We start from the raw sequence: 24,599 nt of genomic DNA, 5'->3' as shown, positions 1-24,599 counted from the left end.
TATGAAACAGGGACACAACGAAGGAAACATCATTAAACGTTGACATTGGAGTTTCTGAGGAACAGGTATAGATGAAGCAGAAGATCAAGATCACGGCTACCTAAGATATCCCGGACGGGGATATCCGATTGTCTGCCTTGTGCTCTCAGTGCTCTAGAGAGCTGAGAGCGAGCAGCATGGAACCGGATACACGACCAGACAACATGCTCGATGTCGTGGTAGCCATCGCCACAATCACAAAGATTGTTTGCTGCGAGCCCAATGCGATAGAGATGCGCGTTTAGGTTGTAGTGATTGGACATAAGCCGAGATATCACGCGAATGAAATCACGACCTACATTCAATCCCTTGAACCATGCACTCGTCGAGACCTTAGGGATAATCGTGTGTAACCAACGACCGAACTCATCACCACTCCACATGCGTTGCCAACTTACGAGCGTATACTGACGAGGAATGTGGAAAAATTCATTATAAGTAATAAGTAATTTGCCTTTCAAAAAGTGTGCCTTCTAAAGCGCCCACCTTAGCTAGCGAGTCCGCTTTCTCATTCCCCGGAATCGAGCAATGAGAGGGAACCCATGCTAAGGTAATCTTGAATAATTTTTCGACCAAAACACTCAATAGTTGTCTTATTCTTGTTAGGAAATAAGATGAGCATTTATCAACTTTCATTGAGCGGATTGTCTCTATTGAGCTGAGACTGTCTGAACAAATAAAATAGTGGTCGATGGGCAATGTTTCAATGATCCCTAATGCGTAATATATCGCACCCAGTTCAGCGACATACACGGAACAAGGATCTTTGAGTTTGAAAGAGGCACTGGAATTTTCATTGAAGATGCCGAAGCCAGTGGACCCGTTTATGAATGAACCGTCAGTAAAGAACATTTTATCAGATCCAACTTTCCCATATTCTGCCGAAAATATCGGCGGAATAGAATCGGAGCGTAGGTGATCTGGGATTCCATGGATTTTTTGGCGCATGGACAGATAACTTGAACAGAGTGTCTGTTCTCTGTTCACTGGATACTTCAACTAGCGCGCTGACTGGCATCGTCTAAATCAGCCTTTACTATCCCCTGCTGCAAATCAACAGACTGCGTCTAGTGATCCCCGATAATCGTTGGATTAATCGATTAATCGAATACTTCCTACAAGAATCAATTATTAATCGAACTAATACTGAACAACCAATAATCGAAGCGAACGAATAATTTACGTCGATTAATCGATCCAAACCCAGAGCAAAAAACAGGAAGTGGGTTATATCTATGGTATAACCGCAAGGGTGACGTAGGACTATCGTTGATTTAGAGATCATTTGTTTGAAGTTGAGTCTAAATCCATTCTGAATGAATGAATAAATGAATATTTGGGGGACTTCGAAAAAGAGAGCGTTACGTTGGAGGCACAAGGTTTTATGCATCCAATATAGGATACGAAACCTTGTTCTGAAGAATAATTTTCAGAAGCTAACCTGCTAACTGTACTTGATTGACAAATCACAAACCCAAATGTATTATATGGATATTTTATGGATAGAAAACATTAAAATAAACTCTTTCGCTTGAATGTCATTTTTAATTCCAAGGGGAACTGGCAGATTATTTTCCAGCAACGATTAGATATTTCCACATTTTCCTCGATACTGGAAGCCAACCAGTGGTTAATACTAACTCGATAACCATCTGTTAATAGTACTTGATTGAAAATTTTTGGTCACAGTGTTACATGGATAGAAAACATTCAAATAAACTCTTTCACATGAATGTATTTTTAAATTCCCAGAGGAACTGGCAGATTATTTTCCAGCAATGATTAGATCTTTCCGGAACTTTCTAGATGCTGAATGGCATCTTGCGCGTGTATGTGTCGATCCTTCGCCGTCCACCTCCTCCAGCACGTTAGGCAACGATGTTGTCTTGTCGATGTCCTCTCGAAAAATGAATGTGTCTCACCACCAGAATATCGCTTAAGTATGCTTTTTGTGTGTGATTGAATCGAGAGAAGGTGTGGTTTACGATGGCAATTTGGAAGGCAAACTAGAGGGGAATGAACTCTCTGAGCTCGGAACTTTCGGCGACTGAGCAATATTCGATTGCGGGCGCATACAATATTGGATACGGAAATATCCTACTGATGGGGAAGAATAATCTTCTGAAGCTATCCTGTTAATTGCGATTGATTGAAAAACCACAAAACCAAATGTATTTGGTCACAGTGTTACATGGAAAGAAAACATTCAAATAAACTCTTTAACATGAATATATTTTGAAAATTCCCAAAGGAACTGGCAGATTATTTTCAGTAACGATTAGATATTTCCACATTTTCCTCGATACTGGAAGCCCACCAGTGGTTAATGCCAACTTGATAACCACCTGTTAATAGCACTTGATTGAAACATATTTGGTCACAGTGTTACATGGATAGAAAACATTCAATTAAACTCTTTCACATGAATATATTTTGAAAATTCCCAGAGGAACTGGCAGATTATTTTCAGTAACGATTAGTTATTTCCACATTTTCCTCGATACTGGAAGCCCACCAGTGGTTAATGCCAACTCGATAACCACCTTTTAATAGCACTTGATTGAAACATATTTGGTCACAGTGTTACATGGATAGAAAACATTCAATTAAACTCTTTCACATGAATATATTTTGAAAATTCCCAAAGGAACTGGCAGATTATTTTCAGTAACGATTAGATATTTCCACATTTTCCTCGATACTGGAAGCCCACCAGTGATTAATGCCAACTCGATAACCACCTGTTAATAGCACTTGATTGAAATATATTTGGTCACAGTGTTAAATGGATAGAAAACATTCAATTAAACTCTTTCACATGAATATATTTTGAAAATTCCCAAAGGAACTGGCAGATTATTTTCCAGCAATGATTAGATCTTTCCGGAACTTTCTCGATGCTGAATGGCATCCTAACGGAAAGAGTTCTGCGCGTGTATGTGTCGATCCTTCGCCGTCCAACTCCTCCAGCACGTTAGGCAACGATGTTGTCTTGTCGATGTCCTCACGAAAAATGAATGTGTCTCACCACCAGAATATCGCTTAAGTATGCTTTTTGTGTGTGATTGAATCGAGAGAAGGTGTGGTTTACGATGGCAATTTGGAAGGCAAACTAGAGGGGAATGAACTCTCTGAGCTCGGAACTTTCGGCGAATGAGCAATAATCGATTGCGGGCGCATACAATATTGGATACGGAAATATCCTACTGATGGGGAAGAATAATCTTCTGAAGCTATCCTTGTTAATTGCGATTGATTGAAAAACCACAAAACCAAATGTATTTCGTCACAGTGTTACATGGATAGAAAACATTCAATTAAACTCTTTCACATGAATATATTTTGAAAATTCCCAAAGGAACTGGCAGATTATTTTCAGTAACGATTAGATATTTCCACATTTTCCTCGATACTGGAAGCCCACCAGTGGTTAATGCCAACTCGATAACCACCTGTTAATAGCACTTGATTGAAACATATTTGGTCACAGTGTTACATGGATAGAAAACATTCAATTAAACTCTTTCATATGAATATATTTTGAAAATTCCCAAAGGAACTGGCAGATTATTTTCAGTAACGATTAGTTATTTCCACATTTTCCTCGATACTGGAAGCCCACCAGTGGTTAATGCCAACTCGATAACCACCTGTTAATAGCACTTGATTGAAACATATTTGGTCACAGTGTTACATGGATAGAAAACATTCAATTAAACTCTTTCATATGAATATATTTTGAAAATTCCCAAAGGAACTGGCAGATTATTTTCAGTAACGATTAGTTATTTCCACATTTTCCTCGATACTGGAAGCCCACCAGTGGTTAATGCCAACTCGATAACCACCTGTTAAAAGCACTTGATTGAAACATATTTGGTCACAGTGTTACATGGATAGAAAACATTCAATTAAACTCTTTCACATGAATATATTTTGAAAATTTCCAAAGGAACTGGCAGATTATTTTCCAGCAATGATTAGATCTTTCCGGAACTTTCTCGATGCTGAATGGCATCCTAACGGAAAGAGTTCTGCGCGTGTATGTGTCGATCCTTCGCCGTACACCTCCTCCAGCACGTTAGGCAACGATGTTGTCTTGTCGATGTCCTCACGAAAAATGAATGTGTCTCACCACCAGAATATCGCTTAAGTATGCTTTTTGTGTGTGATTGAATCGAGAGAAGGTGTGGTTTACGATGGCAATTTGGAAGGAAAACTAGGGGGAATGAACTCTCTGAGCTCGGAACTTTCGGCGACTGAGCAATAATCGATTGCGGGCGCATACAATATTGGATACGGAAATATCCTACTGATGGGGAAGAATAATTATCTGAAGCTATCCTGTTAATTGCGATTGATTGAAAAACCACAAAACCAAATGTATTTGGTCACAGTGTTACATGGATAGAAAACATTCAATTAAACTCTTTCACATGAATATATTTTGAAAATTCCCAAATGAACTGGCAGATTATTTTCAGTAACGATTAGATATTTCCACATTTTCCTCGATACTGGAAGCCCACCAGTGGTTAATGCCAACTCGATAACCACCTGTTAATAGCACTTGATTGAAACATATTTGGTCACAGTGTAACATGGATAGAAAACATTCAATTAAACTCTTTCACATGAATATATTTTGAAAATTCCCAGAGGAACTGGCAGATTATTTTCAGTAACGATTAGATATTTTCACATTTTCCTCGATACTGGAAGCCCACCAGTGGTTAATGCCAACTCGATAACCACCTGTTAATAGCCGCGCGTGTATGTGTGTGTAGCGATGTCTTCCCAGGGATCCGTTTGTGGCATCACTCTCCTCCTGATAGATTCCCTTCTGGCCTAGGGTGCACAAACAGGCTCTTGGTGACACCGTTCATCCGCGCTTTCATGATAAATAAAGAGCTTCACCGCAACAGCGACAACATGCTCCAATCGCTGTTCAATTAGAACTGAGTGGATTTCCGAGCGCCGCTCGCTTATATACCGATTGATGATTTCAATAGCCTGTTTTGAAAGCAATTTTAAGACTATTGAAACAAGTTTTTGGATCAAAAAGTAACAAGTATATAACGCGTAGACATTTTATCTTTCGAATGAAGTGTTTATCATACCATTTCGTTCAGTTGTTTAGGAGCTATTAACGCTCAAAATCTCGGTCTCCGGCGTAACGCTTTCGTTTTCGAAACATTGATTTTACACCCCGGTATAGAAATGAAAGACGTAGTCCTACGTCAAAAAAATACGGCCAATGCAGGCCTATCCTGAAAATCAATCATTGTCATTGGCGTTCCCCTAAACTCGTAAAGGAAGCTCTATCGCGTTGACGGCATTGAGCTTCATTTAAGAGTTTAGGGGAACGTAAAAGATAATAATTGATTTTCATGCGGAATGAACATTTCTTTGTTTCCAGATGGCTTTCTAGCAAATGAGAAATATTAGTCTAACTAATTATTTCTCTCAGTATGATGATTAATCGATTAATCGATTATTTGAGGTGATTAATCATATCGAATAACAAACTGCTGAAAAGTATTCGATTAGTGGATGAACGATTAATTTCAAAAATCGGGGTCACTAACTGCGTCGGGCAAATGTTTTAGTACAAAACGCCAAAGTACATAGAATAGAAGGTAAGGGATATTTCCTGTGTATACACACGGAGAGCGCATGTGTTACACACACAACGAAGTTAGTAATAAAAAATCCTCAGTTTGTTCGAAGTTCTGAAGTTTTTTCAATATTTCTCGATTTTAAAAGTTCTAAACATCATAAGAAGTGACAAAATCGCCGGTCGAGTCGACGGTAAACACGATAGTGTACTTGTTTTTCACTGCAAGTAACGTTTTATGCCATTTTCTATCGATTTCATACTGAATAGTTTTTGTTTACTTCAGCAAAATGTTGAAATACCACGTCCCGCGATGCCGGAACAGAATAATTTCGAATGAGATAAACTAATCGGAGATGTTTTCAGTTATCCCATGCATTCGCTCATCGGGAACGGATCGGGAACGAAAACGACACTGCTTCGATATAACCTCTCCACACATTTGTTTATTGGTTTTGCATTATTTTTATAGTACAGGTGCGATAATTTTACGGTTTTCAATTTTAAAATAATTAAGTATACTACTATTTCATTATTTCGAAACATATTTCGAGACAGTTCTTGTGTTATAATTTAAAAAATTAAAATTTCGATCAATGGTTAATAACTATTTTTTGCTTTTTTTCTTTGCCTAACACTACTTGAACAAAGCAGGGTGTATACTACTTTCTTATCCTACGTACTTTGACAAAACGCAAGCAATGACAGCTGATGAAAAGCAGCGCACAACGCGGCTTTCTGTTTCCACCTTAACCACAAAAGAATGCCGCTGGGGGAAATGATTTATGTAAGATCATATTTGAAAGAACGAAAGCGATTTTTTCAGTGAATGGAAATGTAAGGCCGCAAACATCGAATGGACCGACAACGTCTATCATGATGTAAGTGTAAAACATATGGGGAATCAATTTTCTGAATTTTTCCAACTTCCTTCAGAGCTTTCCAAAAATTTTCCAAATTTTCTCTCCATAACATTGATCTACGGACAGAGATGAATACATCAAAATAAAGATTGTTCAAATCGGACGATTCCTTCTTTGAGTTTCGCGCTTAGCAACACATTTGGCCTTACATTTTTATTCATATAGATATAGAAGATATAGGAGTGCGTTATTTCATCTGAAAATCCATTTCCACTTTCAAACAAAGATCAATTTCAATAGCGCATACATCGAATGGATCGACAATGCTTATCATGATGTAATTTTAAAACATATGGGAAATCAATTTTCCGAAATTCCCAACCTACCTTCAGAATTTTCCGAAAAAATTCCAATTTTTCTTTCCATAACATTGATCTTCGGGCAGAGACGAATACATCAAAATAAAGATGCCTCAATTCAGACGATTCCTTCTTCGGGATTCGCGCTTAGCAACGCATTCGACCTCACATTTTTATTTATATAGATAGAAGACATAGGAGTGCGTTATTTCACCTGAAAATCCATTTCTACTTTCAAACAAAGATCAATTTTGATAGCGCAAATATCGAATGGACCGACAACGCTTTTCATTATGTAATTCTAAAACATACGGGAAAACAATTTTCCGAATTTTCCAACCTTCCTTCAAAGTTTTCCGAAAAATTTTCGATTTTTCTCTCTATAACATTGATCTACGGACAGAAACGAATACATCAAAATAAATATGGTTCAAATCGGACGATTCCTTCTTCGGGTTTCTTCGGGCGCTTAGCAACACATTTGGCCATAAATTTTTATTTATACAGATAGAAGATATAGCAGTGCGTTATTTCATCTGAAAATTCATTTCCACTTTCAAACAAAGATCAATTTCAATAGCGCAAACATCGAATGGACCGACAATGCTTATTATCATGATGTAATTTTAAAACATATGGGAAATCAATTTTCCGAAATTCCCAACCTACCTTCAGAATTTTCCGAAAAATTTCCGATTTTTCTCTCCATAACATTGATCTACGGGCAGAGACGAATACATCAAAATAAAGATGGCTCAAATCGGACGATTCCTTCTTCGGGTTTCACGCTTAGCAACACATTTGGCCTTACATTTTTATTTATATAGATCTGAAATACAACAATTCTGATAGTTTGATGTCAGTTGGATTAAATAAATAATAATAATTTCCAGTGGACTTAATGTTTTCTAATACTATGCTAGTTGCTGATTGAGAACCTGATCTAAACGTGTGGTTCAGCGATCATGAAATGATATCCCTCCTCGAAGTAATATGCAGTGGGCTACCTGAGGTGTTGAAAGAAGCTGATTTGATTTTAGCGGTGCAATCTGAACAAGATCCGTCAGTGACAGAGTATGTATTGAACCGTCTCGGACATGCATCCCTCGACACAGATTGCATCACACCTTTATTAGCGGTTACCCATATGATTTCACAAAGATTGGGGCCAGTTAACTCTAACGCAGTTCATTCGACCGGGTTTGCAACCGGCAAGACAGATAATGCCATTTCGATGTTATCTCCGGTTACCCCACAATTCATTCCGGACTTTCAGGTTCTCCGAGATGATGAACTTTGATTGCACAGTATTTTGATGCCTGGAAAGTTACATTACTGCTAGTTACGACTAAATTAATTACAGTTGAAGGGTTGAGGGACCTAGCAGGCGATGATGAGATGCATATATGATTGCTGGGTCATATATGCATCTCATCATGTTTGCTGGGTCACACCCCAGCAAACATTAAATCGCATAACAAGCGAATATATAACATCATTTGCCCTAAAACTTGGTTGGCGTATAATGCGCCTAACGGGGATATGCATGCAAAAGTGGAGGCCATATACATACATCCCAGCAAACATTAAATCGTATAATTTTGCACGTGCCAAGTCTTACAAGAAATCCGAATAAATCATAATCGCATATAATATCAATCAAAGTATGTATCGTGTATATTTGAAATCGCATTAAATGTAAAAACTCGATTTTAGATACCATTATCAAATTAAGTCGCAATTCGGTATAATAAACATCAATTTTATGATGCACATTGTCGTAAAATATATTCAAGCCGCATCATATGCGTATATTACGCTGATGCAGTTTGTGTGTCGTATAAGCGTATAATTTAAATCGATTCAGTACTGTAGTGAACCGTGTTGCATGCTGAAGAAAATCATGAAACAGTGAATCATATTAGATCCTAATAAAGAACATATTACATCATATTGAAATGTCAATGAAATGCTGATGCACTCGAAAGTATTAACCGCTGTTGAATTAAATTTCAGATAGCCGCGCGAGATAGCTGGTGGATGATAATCCAAACGACCGGAGTTCGAACCCACATCGGAGCAGTTTTCACCAAACATCAATCTGTGCCATTTCAAACATTGATATTCCACTCCCAACACAAGTCAATCAAACAATTATTATTTCTACAAACATAAATACTCATATAAAAAAATGGCGATTCGTGAGGCTATAATAAACATTTCACGAAAATATTTTGCGCCATTTGTTTTTTTCCTATGCCTGTAATAAATCGTATATGAGTATGGCAAAAGTCGCTATTATAGCCGGTCAAAGTTGCATATTCATCCAAACAAATTCGGTAAGCATTTGCCATGTATGTATATGGCCTCCACTTTTGCATGCATATGCCAGTTAGGCGCATTATATGCCAACCAAATTTTAGGGCATATGATGTTATACATACGCTTGTTATGCGATTTAATGTTTGCTGGGATGGCAAATGCTTACCGAATTTGTTTGGATGAATATGAAACTTTGACCGGCTATAATAGCGATTATGTTGGAATTGAATTGCGATCTAATATGAATATATACATGAATTGTCAAAGCACCAAATACGACTTTTGCCATACTCATATAAGATTTAATACAGACATACACAAAAACAAACAAATGGCGCAGAATATTTTCTTGAAATGTTTATTATAGCCTCACAAACCGCCATTTTTATATATGAGTATTTATGTTTGTAGAAATAATAATTGTTTGATTGACTTGTTTTGGGAGTGGAATATGTATGTTTAAAATGGCACTGATTGATGTTTGGTGAAAACTGCTCCGATGTGGGTTCGAACTCCGGTCGTCTGTATTATTATCCACCAGCAATCTCGCGCGGCTATCTGAAATTTAATTCAACAGCGGTTAATACTTTCGAGTGCATCAGCATTTCATTGACATTTCAATATGATGTAATATGTTCTTTATTAGGATCTAATATGATTCACTGTTTCATGATTTTCTTCAGCATGCAACACGATTCACTACAGTACTGAATCGATTTAAATTATACGCTTATACGACACACAAACTGCATCAGCGTAATATATGCATATGATGCGGCTTAAATATATTTTACGACAATGTGCATCATAAAATTGATGTTTATTATACCGAATTGCGACTTAATTTGATGCGATGTGCGATGCGGAGCGATTAATTGGAGTTCACCGCGTGCTATGACATACTGACGGCTTTAGATCGCGCGTTTTTTGATGTTTCATTCCACTCCTCTCTACATGTAAACAATCCAGCACAAGGATGCCAGATATGATAACATGTCTTCATTTTGTAAACAGTTGAATTGTGAGATCGTTTTTATCTGTCAACATGGTAAACGGAAAGCTTTTAACGTAACGTTTTCATTATATGCATCATGTAAATTAGAATAAAGTTATATAATTCATTGAACAAAACGAACATAATAATTTAACAACTCAGTTTTTATTTTCGTTCGATGAATTCGATTGTGAAGATATTTATGAAAATCGTCTGGCAATTACCACTTGCGTTCACTCGCGGCAAAACACTCCACACACAGTTTCGCTGCATTGAAATCGCGTTCGCATCGAATTTATTATGTCAGGTCCGGGCGGTTTGCCTTTATTTCCACAGTCGTAAACAAAAGAGCTTTCCCGCAAACGATTCCGCGCCCGCGCCTGCATCGCATCGCGTTCACTATGTCCTCAGCCTGAGTGGTATCTCGGCATGTGACATTAAATGTAAATCACTGTATCACGAAGATTTTTTTCGATCCATGATTTTTGTTTATGCGGATGAAAACAGTTGAGTGAGAATTCTTAGTTTAGTGTAGCAGTCGCCCTTTTGAAATGTAGACATTATGTATGATTGAAATTGCAACAGGCTCGCTGGATCTTGACGTGCTTCATAGCTTTTTCATCAGATGAGTCTCGCAGATCATAATTTTGCTCGGTTAGTGGAAAAGATAGTGAAAATTAAAATAACTTCGCAAAATACAAAGTTTTGATTCAAAGGTATCCAAAACATGAAATGCTTATGCTGCTATGCTTATAATTATTGCATTGTCATTGGTGACGATTGGCTTTACTAATTGAATTTCTTTGTTAGGACTTTAACCTTGGATGTACGAAAATAAGTAGAGGCAGTTTCGACGATAAAGGAACATACAACCAAATCATACAATTTGCAATAGTTACGATAATATATCATTGAACGTCAAAGCATCTCTTGTTGATTGTATCCGACGAAAAAAAGGAAAATGTTTGAAATCCAGGAAACGGAAAGTTCGGACAATCCGCTGAAGAAATGGAGAGCAAAATACGAAACAAACGGGCTGTCTCAGCTGGATTTCGTCTCTTTCCTGCAAAGCAGTGCTGTTCAATTTATTCATATTGAGCAGAAGCCAAACTCTGAACTTGGTAAGCAAATCATCTAGTTTCGTCCTAAAATGCAATTGTGTTGTGTATTAATCATCGATAAAGAAAATTGAAAAGATATCAAGCTTGGATTTTGCTGCTCCAATTGTTTTTGATCTGTTCAAATAAATTTATAAATTGTAAATGTGGCTCCCTCTTAGGGTGGGTTTAGACTAGTGATATATTCATGTGAAGAAATATGATGAGATTTATAGAAATCGCATCAACCGTTTACACTAGCGTGAACTTCTATAATGAATATATTCATATTTTCGGTGAATTTATTCACCTGAAGTAGAACTGCATCCAACTTTAGTGATTTCTCACCAGTGAGAAATTCACAAGCCTTTACATATGCTGAATTTATTCAAGTTATATATACCTCAAATAAGTGTATCATATTTATTCTCACCCGTTTACACCTATTTTCGCGTGAATAAATCCATCTATAGCTATATATCTCCCTAATGTAAACCCGCCATTACTCAGCGGTGTTATGGCGTTTACATTAGGGAGATCTATAGCTATAGATGGATTTATTCACGTGAAAATAGGTGTAAACGGGTGAGAATAAATATGATACACTTATTCGAGGTATATATAACTTGAATAAATTCAGCATATATAAACGCTTGTGAATTTCTCACTGGTGAGAAATCACTAAAGTTGGATGCAGTTCTACTTCAGGTGAATAAATTCACCGAAGATATGAATATATTCATTATAGAAGTTCACGCTAGTGTAAACGGTTGATGCGATTTCTATAAATCTTATCATATTTCTTCACATGAATATATCCCTAGTCTAAACCCACCCTTAGGTGATATATAAGATATGAATATATTCATTATAGAAGTTCACGCTAGTGTAAACGGTTGATGCGATTTCTATAAATCTCATCATATTTCTTCACATGAATATATCACTAGTCTAACCCACCCTTAGTGCTGATCACGCATATCTCATAGGAGCTTCATATTTATTTACCGTGGTCTGGTTAGGGTATTCCATATTGTAAATATATATGAATGATAAGAAATTTGCAAAATTTGAGACTCACAACATTTTACCAACGCGGTTAATCAATAATAACACGGAATCTGCTACACTAATTCAATCATCTAGTTAATTGAGCTACCCCTCAAATTGTGACAATATTTTTTGAAATATTTTAGATGTAAGGTTCTGAAATAACAGAAATAATATTACTTTGCAGGGAGCTATAATTTTGATGAGCAAAACGTAAAACACGTTGTAATAGATGTCATCGAAAAGTTCATATGTGGCGATAACTCGCAGCAATTCTTGGAACGTCTCAAATTGGAAGATAATTTATCGACAGTATGTGGTCGGGTTTTCAAAATCGGCGAACCAACCTATAGCTGCCGAGAATGCAGTAAGTACCATGTTTCTGGCATAGAATGTGTGTCTACAGGTAATACATAAAATTTCACTATCAACAGGTATGGATCCTACGTGTGTGCTTTGTTCGTCTTGCTTCAAAAAATCCACACACAGATTGCATAAATACAAAATGTCAACTTCGGGTGGTGGAGGATGCTGTGATTGTGGGGATCGCGAAGCATGGAAGCGAGACCCTTCTTGTGAAGATCATAGTGTTTGTATCTAAAAAGGCAGGACTCAATAATGTATAGTTAATGTTTTTTGTCGTCTATTCAGGTAACGTTGACGGAAATTCCAGAGCATTCAGTTATTACGGAAAAAATCAAACAATGCAGTGAGATCGTTTTCAAAGGAATATTGCAATACTGCATGAAAACTCTCCGAATACAATCAGAGAGTAGTTTGGCGGACTTTGATGAAATTGAAGATGAAGATATATACTGCACACTTTTGTATAACGACGAGACACATACATTTGAGCAAGTAAGATACATATTAACATTTGTTAAGAGCCTATGAATGATTAACTGTTTGTAACAGGTAATCCAAACTTTAACATCAATTGTTAAATGCACCCAAAAAGAAGCTATTGAGTATGTAACCAGCATTGATCGTGAAGGAAGAGCAGTCGTAAAATGTGCCTCGTTTGAAGTTTGCAAAAAGCTTAAGGAAGATATTGAAAACAAGGTGATACGCTCAACTATGACGACCAAATCATCGCCATTGAAGGTGACTGTATTGCACAAAACCGAGGTTGCCCGTCAGCACTTGGCAATGCAGACACTCGGCTGGTGAGTAAATCCTTTTCTACCACTTATCTATTAATGATTTACGTAGAGAGAAAAAAAGAGGGAGTTAACAATGATGCAAGAAATGTTGCGCTTCCAGCAACTTCTCATCTGCAATGTTCAAAATATTTCTTTTTGAAAATCGGCTTGTGGAACGTAAATGGGAGTCATAAACATTTGAATGAAATTAAATTAATCTTTAATCAACACGACATTGATATTTTTCTCATCAGGGTCAGGGTCACAGGATCACTCGCGTTGGTCAGCAAGAGGAGGGGCTGCGTCCTCATTAAACGAGAAATTCCACAGTTTTTATGACACCATTACAATACTCTAAATATTCAAGCAGCGACGGATGTGTACATCGAGGGTAAATTAGAGAAATTAGTGCTAACTGCACTATGCATCGCCGAACCCCCACTCTTTGAACCACGAGATTGGCAGCTGGGAAACCCACACAAACTGCAACACCCGCCGCGAAAATTGGGGGTTCCAGCGCCGTATTTGAGTCTGGGTGTGGCTCCTTATCCAGCACGGGTAGCCCCAGCACCTCATCTAGGAAGGGAGAGAGTGGCTGGTATAAAGCGAAAGCAGAGGCATAAGGATACTGCCTCCGATAAGCCTTGTAGCCCGGAAGGGGTATCTCCGCCACTCAGAAAGAGTGGAAATACGGAGTATTCCCCTTCGAGCGCTAACTCATCGATTAGTATTGGTCCCAATATCATAGGCATTAGCTAACTCAACCTCGTGTTTTATTCATTCGACAAAATGTGGGAGATTTAAAACTTCTTACCCGGAAGCTCTCCCCAGGAATAATCCTATTTCAAGAGAAACTTGTTCCGAATGCTATCTTCTCATGGAAGAGCATCGTAGAATATAGCTGGCTCTATAAAGAAGGTTATCTTATACCTGGTAGAGATGGTATTGCCATTGATATCCGCAAGGATATAACTTTTAATGAATACTTAACACATTAAAGACCGCTCACGAGTTTTCTCGTGTTTTTCGTCTCATCTGTTGCGGACCGCTCACGAGTTGTATCGGACTTCGTGTTCCGTCTGTTACGGAAGGATCACGAGATAACCCGTGTTTTCTACACGTGATGGTCCTTGGTCTGCCAAGAATCTAACAGGGTCTACCGACGGCTCGCCTTCGTCTCATCCAGACCGAAGGAAACGATCTCATTTGTGGAATCCGAACGAATGAAACGTACAAGTTTGTCCCATGAGCTGTCCCAGGCGTATGTCTTACAGATTTCGTTTCGGTCCTTAATATGTTAATAACATCAGGCCTGTCGATCTTAGGGGTTGAAATCATGTATCCCGTATATGTTAACACCTTTAAGTTGTGCATACCCACAATCTTAGGGCGGTGGTGCAAGAGATCGAGCAAATTCTTTTACTCGATCTCACTCGGGAGTTTTCACTCGGGAGGTGCCGCTTGACGACACGAAGTTGTGGATCACCAATTCTTTCCGCTCCTTTTGGTCTGAAAGGTGGCTGGCAGAGAGAGGGCTGTTCCTCAGAAAGGTAAAGGGTTCTATGCCAGGGTTCGATGACGTAAAAAGGATGCGAGAACAACGTATCCTGTCTAGACTGAGGACCGGTCATTGCTCGGTTTCGCACGGCTTCAAAGGAGGACCTTTCCGACTACTCTGCGATCACTGCCAAAACTACAACTCTGTCGAACATTTCCTGTGTGGTTGCCCAAAATACGACGATCTGCGAAATCTTTATGGAATCAGCGGGAGCGTGCGAGATATCTTAAGCGACGAACCAGCGAAAGTAGCAGCGCTTTTCTGCTACTTAAAAGATGCCGAACTATTCTTCAGAGTCTAACGCGTGAAAAATGGATCAGCCACGAAGATCCTTGTTCCTTCCCCTCTACGATGAAGGGGAATAAGAACTTCTCGGCATCTTCAACGGTACGGCTTCCTCTCCACTGGCCTGGAGCCATGGTCCGAGGAGATCCTTACCATCTGGTCCAGCAAGCAAGCAGAAACTTGCTAAAAACTAGTATTTTTTATTCAATTTATTTAAAAATGTTTTAATGCGTTCTTCTTTCGTCGTCATTTCAAGGTCCAGTCTATGTAGTTGTTTTACGTTAATGTTTTATGTACATTTTATGTAAGTTGTTGTACCTTGCGGCAATATTTACACTACAGAGGCGAACCAGCCCAGGAAGCTGAAAGCCTCTCAAATAAAGAATAATAAAAAAAAATAGCGAATTCGTTTTTGTTCAGTCTCAATCCCAGTGCCACACTAACTGCTGTCAAAACGTTTTCAACCTAGTGTCGCACTAGGTTCGCCCCGAAAGCTGTTAGTTTCGCACTGAGATGTTTCACGGGTTGACACTCGGGTTCACCAACTGAATACTGAATACTGAACTGTCAAGTTCCGAGTATTGTTTTGGAAAATCTAAAAATAAAGACTATGAAAATGGAAAGCCTACTGCTTTTGCTTTTGCATTATTGGAATCGTAATCCAACTCGGATTCTGATTTTGAAGAGTATATTCGCGTAGACGGCATTGAGCTTCGCGTGCTTTCATTGGGAGGCGAAAATAATGATGGATATTCAGGTGGAATAAACATGCTTTCGAAATCAAAATAATGAAAGGAAATTTACTTAAACGTATCGAATATTTATTTTATGTGATGAAATAAGAGGTTTTTTCCGATATCGCAGAAACATATTGAACGAAAACTATTTCTAATGATGATTTTATATTATAATAGTAATTATGGAACAAACAGGAAATGCATCGACAAATGGTAAAGTGAGTCTCAGAACTACATGTGTTAGGTAATCAAACAATATGAAGTAAACATTTTCATTCAAACTTTTATATTTTTACACTGCACTTGGCTCTTCTGATCTGATAGAGAATAATTTACCTACCAAGCACTAATATAGCCACCAGACATCGACACTGTGCATTTGCCGTCGCAAATATAAACAAACCAGATTATATAACGCACACCAACAAACCAACGCATTCGTGAAACTGAAAACATTTTTTTATTACAGAGTCAGTTTGGCACTGACTCAGTTTTAAGAACGAATTCGCTATAAGAAAAAAATGCAATACGTCTTAGACGTCAAATTTAGAAGATTGAAAGACGACGATCATAGAAAGAAGGAAGCTTTAATATCCTTCCTTACAGCCCAGCGAGTTGCTGGGAAGTGTGTATGGTAAAGAAGAATAGCTCGCAGAAGTTCATAAGCGAAATACATTCAGAACTTCCAGCTAAAAAGTTATGACAGAGAATCAATTCACTCAGCAGAGTGAAAGGTCAAGCATGTGGTATAGACGATATAGGCTACCCCATGCTAAAGCAGCTCCCAATCGCGGCGAAATGCTTGCTGTTGCAATTTTTTTTATTCTTTATTTTTGAGACTTTCAGCCTCCTGGGCTGGTTTGTCTCAGTAAAAACGGCCGAAACCATGCCGCGATGTGCGCTTACTGGGGCTGATTCTGATGCGCGAATGCGAAGTGACAGCTCGCAAAAATTGTCTCAGTCAATTTCCGAAGGCGACTGTGTTGAGATTTTTACCTTGAATGAACTCTCATGAACACTCACTCAATTCTCGTGGGCGATTGCAGTGGAAAAACATGCCATTTTGTGACTTTTGAAGTCGTATCCTCATTTGTTATAGACTAGTACCAGCAATGGAAGCCAAAAATAGGATTAGGCGTTTCCAAAGGATTTGAACGATATCTAATCATTCGTAGTTCCAAACGGGCAATTGCTGCTCCAGATTCAAAGATGTAGTCATCATCTACATTGTGAAAATTTTCGGACAAAAACAGGCAGTTTCGAATGCAATCCAGTTAAACTGTGCTTTTTAAAATAATTTATATTTATTATTAACAAGTAGTCGGTTCAAGTACTTGGTATGCTATTACAAATGACAAGAATATACATCTTCTGCAGCCGCTATAACGCGGTACAAAATTAAAATGTAAATTTACAATAGTTGACCCTAACTGATACGAGAAACTCAATTTAGCATAACGTTTCCTTACTCCAAAAACACAAATCAGACTTTCAAAAATTACAAAAAGCTACTTAAGTAGTTAAAAATCGTATATGTTTAATCAACTTCTTCCATGTGTGAGGCATCCTCGGTGTCATCCTCTAGTGGAGGAGCATCTTCACCAGTAGTTGCGGCTGGAGTATCATCTGTGCTCATAGCTTCGTCCTTATCGATTCTAAGACCCAGCTTGACCCTAAGATAGATGCGAGATGCGTGCACACCTGACTCATCCAGTGAGAATCCAGACAATAACAGTGCAGTTTCGTACAGTAGAATTACAAGATCCTTGACAGGTTTATTATTTTTATCGGCTCATTGTCTATGGATAAAATTCAGCTTTTAAATTTATTTAAATGCGATAATAAATATATCTTACCTTGATGGCTTTTATGTAAGGCGACTATAAAATTAATGTTCACTGCAATGTTATGAAGAATAGTCAACCATCCACCAACCTTTTAGCGTAATTATTACGGAATCAGCACCGGACACTAAGTCAACACACGAATTCGGAATCAAATCATGGATACGAAATCAAAACAATTGAAATAACATACACTCATATTAATGCAAAGGGACTATGCAAAAACGACAATAACAGATTTGAAAATATATATTTTTTTATCTTCTTATCCCAGTGATATTATTTTTCATCAATTATAATAAGGGAAAACATTTATAAAGATGAACGAAATTATTTCCTGTACATGTTTGTAACAAGGAATGAAAATTTTCAAAATCAAAAAAATATATATTCATGAAACACATTGAATGCATAGAGCCTTTGCAAAAAACACAAGGTTGGACATATATCTCAATGAACACTGCACCATTTGTCATTCATTGTGTATTTTACTCCAAAATGAACCTCTCAGGTCAGGGCAATCGCCTTCGGCGATACGGTGACTTGGGTCATGTGAGTTCGAGAAGTTCATTGCTGTCACATTCCATTCGCGCAAGAGAATCAGGCCTACTATTCATTTTACATGCACACATGGACAAGCAATTAACAATAAAACAAAAAAACAAAAACAGATTTCGTCACGAGAATTTCTACGCATTTGAGCTTTTTTTCCTCTGGTTTGACGAGGATGTCTGCTTGCCATGGCCCCAGGCCACAGATGGGGAATCCGCGTCACTCGAAGATGCCGACTGTTCTTGTTCCCCTTATCGCGAAGGGGAAGGAACAAGGATCTTCGATTTAATCACAAGTTTTTTGTTCAAATTTTAAAGTACAAATCGGCATCTTTCAAAAAACAGAGCAGTGCAGTAGTTTGTGAAGGGTCGTCGCCAAGCACATCTCGAATGCTCCCGCTGATCCCGTGTAAGTTCCGGAGGTTCTCATACTTTGGGCAAATACAGAGGATGTGTTCGACTGAATTGCGTACCTCGCACAAGTCACAAAGGGGATGAAAGGGTCCTCTGTTGAAGTTGTGTGATATGTTGCAGTGGCCGGTTCTTAACCTGGATAAGATGTCGTCTAGCGGTACTTTGCGCGTCAAAAGTTGTCCAAGGTGACCGATTTCAGCAAAACGGTCGGCCGCTTCATTGCCGGCTATGCCACTATGTCCGGGGACCCACATGAGGACTGTATCCGGCAGCAGATACCTCCTGATAGCTTGTATCCATGGGTGCCTAGTTGTAGCCGCGCCAACGGCATCGATGACGCTAGCCGAGTCGGTAACTATCAGGATCGATTTGCTTGACGGTATAGTGGCAGCTTCAAATATTCCGGCAGCTTCGGCCAAGAAAACCTGGCAAATGTCGACGAGCTTCTTGCTGGAAATAAGGGAGTTATTATGACCGCTTACCCCGAAACCAACTCCTTGCATCCCTTTGGAACCGTCCGTGTAGCGAATTTCATAATTGTGATATTTTCTTGAGACAAGTTCGACAAAGGTTTGTTTTAGACCCACAGAGCTCGCCCCAGCTCGAAAGTTGTTCCTGATTGTATCATTCACTTGGACCACCGGCAACCTCCAGTCGTTAGTCCCAAACCAAAGCTGTTTAGCTATCGATGGAAGGTTTGAGTGTGTCACCTGCTGCAAGATTTCGTTCGTGAAAACAGTCAGGTGTGTCTCCTTACCTCCGCTGGTTTTAGCGAGAAAGCTCGCAGTTCTGAAAACTATCGCCGCGTCCACAAAAATGTCAAACGGAGGTTCTCCTATTTCGGCGCATACCGAGGCTGCTGGTGTTGATGGTAGCAGACCAGAGATAATCCGTAGTGCATTGTTGTAAATCGGTGATAGAGTTTTTAGGAGTTTATTTCTGGCCAGGCATGTCACTTCGAGACCGTAGGTGAGGCGGCTATTGATGATGGCTTTGGCCACCCGTAAACGGATCGTTCGGTTGTTACTCCGGTGAGGTTTGGAGATGGTTTTAAGAGGTTTAACCGGGTGGCACAGCTTTTTTTCACCTCGTCGAAATGGTGCTGGAAGTTCAGGTTGCAATCGACCTCCACTCCCAGGATTCTCAACGTTTTACGGCGGGGAATGTGGTCGTTGTAGATTTTGACTCCCGAATTGCAACCTTGGTGTTTGTGACTGCATACCACCTTGTGACCACTCTTTTGCGCCGAAAGTCGAAAATCTCGTTCGACAGCCGATTTACCGATAGCATTGGTAGCTTCCTGGATCTTGATGCGTGGTGCCCTGTGCGTGTTTCCCACCACTACCAAAAGGATGTCGTCCGCATACATGAATACGCATACTCCCTTCGGTATAACCCGGAACAGGCTGTTCATCGCTATCAGGAAGAGGGTGACGGCTAAGACGGAACCTTGAGGTACACCAGTTTCTTCATGAAGGCGCCTGGAGCTTGCTGTTGCAAGTATTTAAAGATATATGCATTCATGTCACCATCTCTAGTGTGTGGAAGACTGGAATCGCTATAACTTTATCTGAGCCCGAAGAGAAAATATGTAGGGTTAGTGGTTTTAGACCCATAATGCTATTCAGTTGCGTGGGGAAAGTCTTGGAAAGAGGGAAGCTCTTGGACGAAACGCGGTTTGGATTCCTCTTCGGTGGGGAAGTCGAAAGCTACCTAGTAGAACTTGAAGTATGCATCCATAAGCATTTTAAGCTCTCACATGTTAGCACCTGTGCTCTCTTAGACATTACTAAAGCTTACGACCAATTTAATCCCCCGACTGGTGGTATCGTCCTCGCAAGTAAAGCGGATGAATATTTTAAAATGCTGGAATCAGCAGAATTTGCATAATCACGGATGCGTTTTTTTAGTAGTCTTATTAAGAGTCTACTAGGTGAACCGCCATTTGAGATTGTATGTGTGCAGAGGATGGTTCATGCATTAGTAAGGTGGGAAGAGTGCCCAGCTAATCTATCGCTTGATACCACATACAGGGCTAAGGCCAGGAAAAATATCAAACCCTAACAGGTGAGATACTGTCTCGTCCAATGCGGTTGAGTCGTTGTTTTCTTAGAGCCTGGGATACCGTCACTCCTAGTATTAGCTGGAGGATAAAACGGTACGTTAGGGTCTGTCACCGATGTAGCCTCAGTCATTGGGATACTCGATAGTAATGCTAGACTAGCATTAGAGTGTAGTGTGCGCATGTGCATATCACTCCGCACTGATTAAGTCGGCCGACCAAACTGTCGGCTAACAAAAGTCTGCAGTCTGCGGGGTCTCTAAGGGCAAACAGATTTATGTCTATAATCTATAATTATCGTTTGACAAAACCTGCATCAAATCTTTTCTGAAACGCTCCGGCTGGCCAGTATGATACTGACATTGCCTGATTCAACGCTATCTGTCGAAATAACTTTTTGTGCTCTCCGACTAATCAAGATTTATTTGCGATCGAAATCGACAAGAAACGATTACTCGGAATTATGATAGTGGATGTGGAAAAAGTTTTTCTTTGTGAGATGATCCATTATTTTATGAGGACATTATTGATAACTTTGCGCTTACAGTTGATCGTAAGATTCCTTTGTTGTTAAGAAATAAATGTTCAAATCTGTCTTCACAATATTGTTGTTTCGATGTTGCAAATGTTGATTGAACTGCTCACTTAGCCACGCGTCGCCTTTGGCCTAAGGCCTTAGCTAACTTATATAACTTCACTTTACGATCGTTCAAAATGAGTCGATGAACTTGTTTTACGATGTCTGGATTCGTAGCCTCTTTTGGCCTTCCAGAGCGAGATGCATCTGCGGTGCTTGTACGGACCATTTTAACTCCACTAAACCACCACTGCATTGATTGTTCAGGAGTTTTCCCTTCAAAAAACAATGTTTGATGAAAATACGATATTCCTCTTTTTCCATTTTCTATACGAATGTTCAGGTAGTGACACTTAAACAACTGTAGTTCGTGAATGAATAAACGAAATGTCATGAAACATCACACATAAGCTAGTGAAAAATGAACCTCTCGAAATGAATCTTGTTCGTTTTTTAGTGGCGCCATCTGTTGAAAAATCCCGGGACTTTTCAGTCCATATAGTAACTCGTCTGAACAATGAAACGCAAAATTTCAGAACGTCGTCAAACGTTATTGTTGCACACATGTTAAATTTCAACTATAAGATTTGATAACAAATGTAATATATAATAATCAAGTTAGGACCACATTAACCAAATATTTCTATTTCTACATTACGGAAGATTCAATAAATAATCGTATAAAATAGGGAACTGTTGAGAAAAGGTTGTTTGATGTAGGCTTTTATAAGTTTTTTTTTAAATCCAATTCTGTATTATTTTCTGCATGAAAACTGATTTCTGATTACAATTCTGGGAAATTATGTAGGATACACCAAATGTGTTGACCTGAAATTAATCTGTCGGAAATCAACATTCTTGAGTGTTTATAACAAAGCTTGAAATGACCGGTTCTATAGGTGCTGCCAATAGCTAGGTCCGGAAATATTAATTCTTTATTCTTAACAAATTTCTACCGATATATGTTATGTCAGATGAAAATCTTATATTTTTTTTCCCACAGGTTCCAGGAGTTTCTGACGAAACATTCAACGTTCAGATCTATTTTCTGTTCCATAATTGCAGAAGTGGGAGTGCAGTACAATTTGAAGCAAATCCTGAGTAACGATCACAAGTTGTGGAAATCAGCCCGGGCCTGCTGGCACCGATTATTGATTTCAGGCATGCTGATGGAGTACGAGAATAAGAAAGCTCTAGCGGTTATGTTCACCAAACTGTACGCTAATCTTATGCAAGATTTCATCAGGGATGACCATTACCACTCGTTTTCTGTCGCATCGCTTAGCGTGCAGATTTTCACCGTACCAACTATTGCTCACCATCTCATTGCACACGAACTGGCATTCATCAAATTGATGCATACCTTTTACTCCGAATCGATTGGGAAGTATGTTAAGGAGAAGCTGCTGCAATTCGAAAAGAACACGTCGACTATGAATGTCTTCAAACGTGCTTCATACATCTTGATTGATTTGAAATATCTACTAAGCTTCAAACCGGACGTTTGGACACAGGAACTTAGGGCTGGATTTCTTCATGGTGTACAGCTGCTCATTCGCCTTCTAAAATGCATGCAGGGGATGGATGCTGTTACTCGCCAAGTTGGTCAGCACATGGAATACGAACCCGAATGGGAAACGGCATTTACACTCCATCTCAAACTGTCCCATTTGATTACACTCGTACTGGATTGGTGCAGTACGGATAAGGTCGTCCTCGTGAAAGTTTATCGGATGTTGTTGGGTGCATTAACCGAAATAAAATTCATTGTATCCAAGACAAAAGTAGAAGTTAAGGAACTCGCTGACCATAGTGCTTCATGCTTGATGTACGATGTAGCTTCTGAACCAGTCTCAATTCATTTGCCCCTGACGCGCTTTTTGGCTGGTCTATATGTTCATTTCGAAAAGTTTGATTTGACGTTCGACACGGTAGCGTCGTCAGCTGCAGATAAGCCAACTCCAGAGGAAATTATTGAGCCAGTTTTGTGCACTCGCACGATGATATCTCAAGTTTATGCTGGAATGTGGCGACGGAATGGGTACTCTTTGCTTAATCAGCTGTATTTTTATCGTAACGTGAAGTGTCGTTATGAAATGTTGGACCGCGATATTGTTATTCTTCAGATTGGTGCCTCTTTGATAGAGAGTAATGAATATTTGATTCATGTGTTGAACAAATTCAATCTCATAGAGTGGACAAACGAGGATTTTGAACCATCGAATGCGGCGAACCCAGAAGAAGATTGTGTCAGACAGGTTATAAATATGGTGGACGAATTACTTGAATTGTTGATTGTCATCGTCGGTGAACGATATGTTCCAGGAATTGGTATGATTTCGGAGGATGATCGTATCAAAAAGGAAATCATTCAACAATTATGTATTAAACCTTATTCACACTCGGAACTCAACCGGGCACTGAACGAAGATTCCAGTAGCGAAACGGGTATGGAAAACGTTATCGATGAGATCGCAACATTCGAAAAACCCACCAAATCCGACAAGAAAGGAGTTTACAAGCTGAAGCCACAATATTTCAGCTGGTACAATATGTACTTTTATCATTATAGCAAGGAGGACAAGTCTAAATCCGAAGAAGCTCAACGAAACCGTCGTAAGGAAAAGGGTCTACTGGTTTGTTGTCCACCACCGGTTTTACCCCAGCTCACTCAATCTTTCAGGTAAATTTGTGCAGTCTTTAATTATTGTATTTGTCTCATTGTCTCATTGTTCACATTACAGCATGCTGGCCAATTTGCTGCAGTGCGATGTGATGCTGCTGATTATGCAAACAGTGCTGAAACGAGCACTGGATCTCAAAGCTATAACTTTTTCAGAGAGTCATGTTCAAAGGGTACAGTAGACGAAAGCAATGAACACATACACACTAACAGAATAATTTCATGAACAGGTGCTTCATTTGATCGGATATGCTATCCAGGAGGAAGAATCGGGTCATTATCCATTTTTGAAGTTTATTGAACGTTCTAATAAAATGAATCTCCTGCCAATGCTGGAAGAACTTGTCAACAATGCCAGGGTTTGTGCTTCGTTATAATAATGTACAAAACCACTTCATTTATTTC

General features: G+C 39.1%; 1 protein-coding gene and 1 long non-coding RNA gene across 3 annotated transcripts in view; one reads left to right on the top strand and one right to left on the bottom strand.

Annotated features, from left to right (window-relative positions):
• Window positions 1-10,702: 10,702 nt before the first annotated feature.
• The window catches only part of LOC129768041 (E3 ubiquitin-protein ligase UBR1), a 22,088-nt gene continuing 8,191 nt past the window's right edge, over window positions 10,703-24,599 (top strand). For both annotated transcript variants that reach the window (XR_008741619.1, XM_055769410.1), the window contains exons 1-9: window positions 10,703-10,910; window positions 11,005-11,315; window positions 12,529-12,708; window positions 12,776-12,930; window positions 12,993-13,199; window positions 13,257-13,507; window positions 22,515-24,194; window positions 24,256-24,367; window positions 24,425-24,553. Coding sequence is in view for 1 of the 2 variants with exons in the window: in XM_055769410.1 (XP_055625385.1) it covers window positions 11,156-11,315; window positions 12,529-12,708; window positions 12,776-12,930; window positions 12,993-13,199; window positions 13,257-13,507; window positions 22,515-24,194; window positions 24,256-24,367; window positions 24,425-24,553 (2,874 nt within the window). In the remaining variant the exon portion in view is untranslated. The remainder of the gene's footprint in view (window positions 10,911-11,004; window positions 11,316-12,528; window positions 12,709-12,775; window positions 12,931-12,992; window positions 13,200-13,256; window positions 13,508-22,514; window positions 24,195-24,255; window positions 24,368-24,424; window positions 24,554-24,599) is intronic.
• LOC129768047 (uncharacterized) overlaps window positions 17,389-24,599 on the bottom strand; it is a 22,489-nt gene continuing 15,278 nt past the window's right edge. The window contains exon 3 of the long non-coding RNA XR_008741623.1: window positions 17,389-18,034. This is a non-coding gene — a long non-coding RNA (uncharacterized LOC129768047). The remainder of the gene's footprint in view (window positions 18,035-24,599) is intronic.

Source organism: Toxorhynchites rutilus, chromosome 1 (genome assembly GCF_029784135.1).
Source record: "Toxorhynchites rutilus septentrionalis strain SRP chromosome 1, ASM2978413v1, whole genome shotgun sequence".
NCBI lineage: Eukaryota > Metazoa > Arthropoda > Insecta > Diptera > Culicidae > Toxorhynchites > Toxorhynchites rutilus.
The sequence above is the reverse complement of the archived record's forward strand: the minus strand, read 5'-3'. Positions and strand labels throughout refer to the sequence as shown.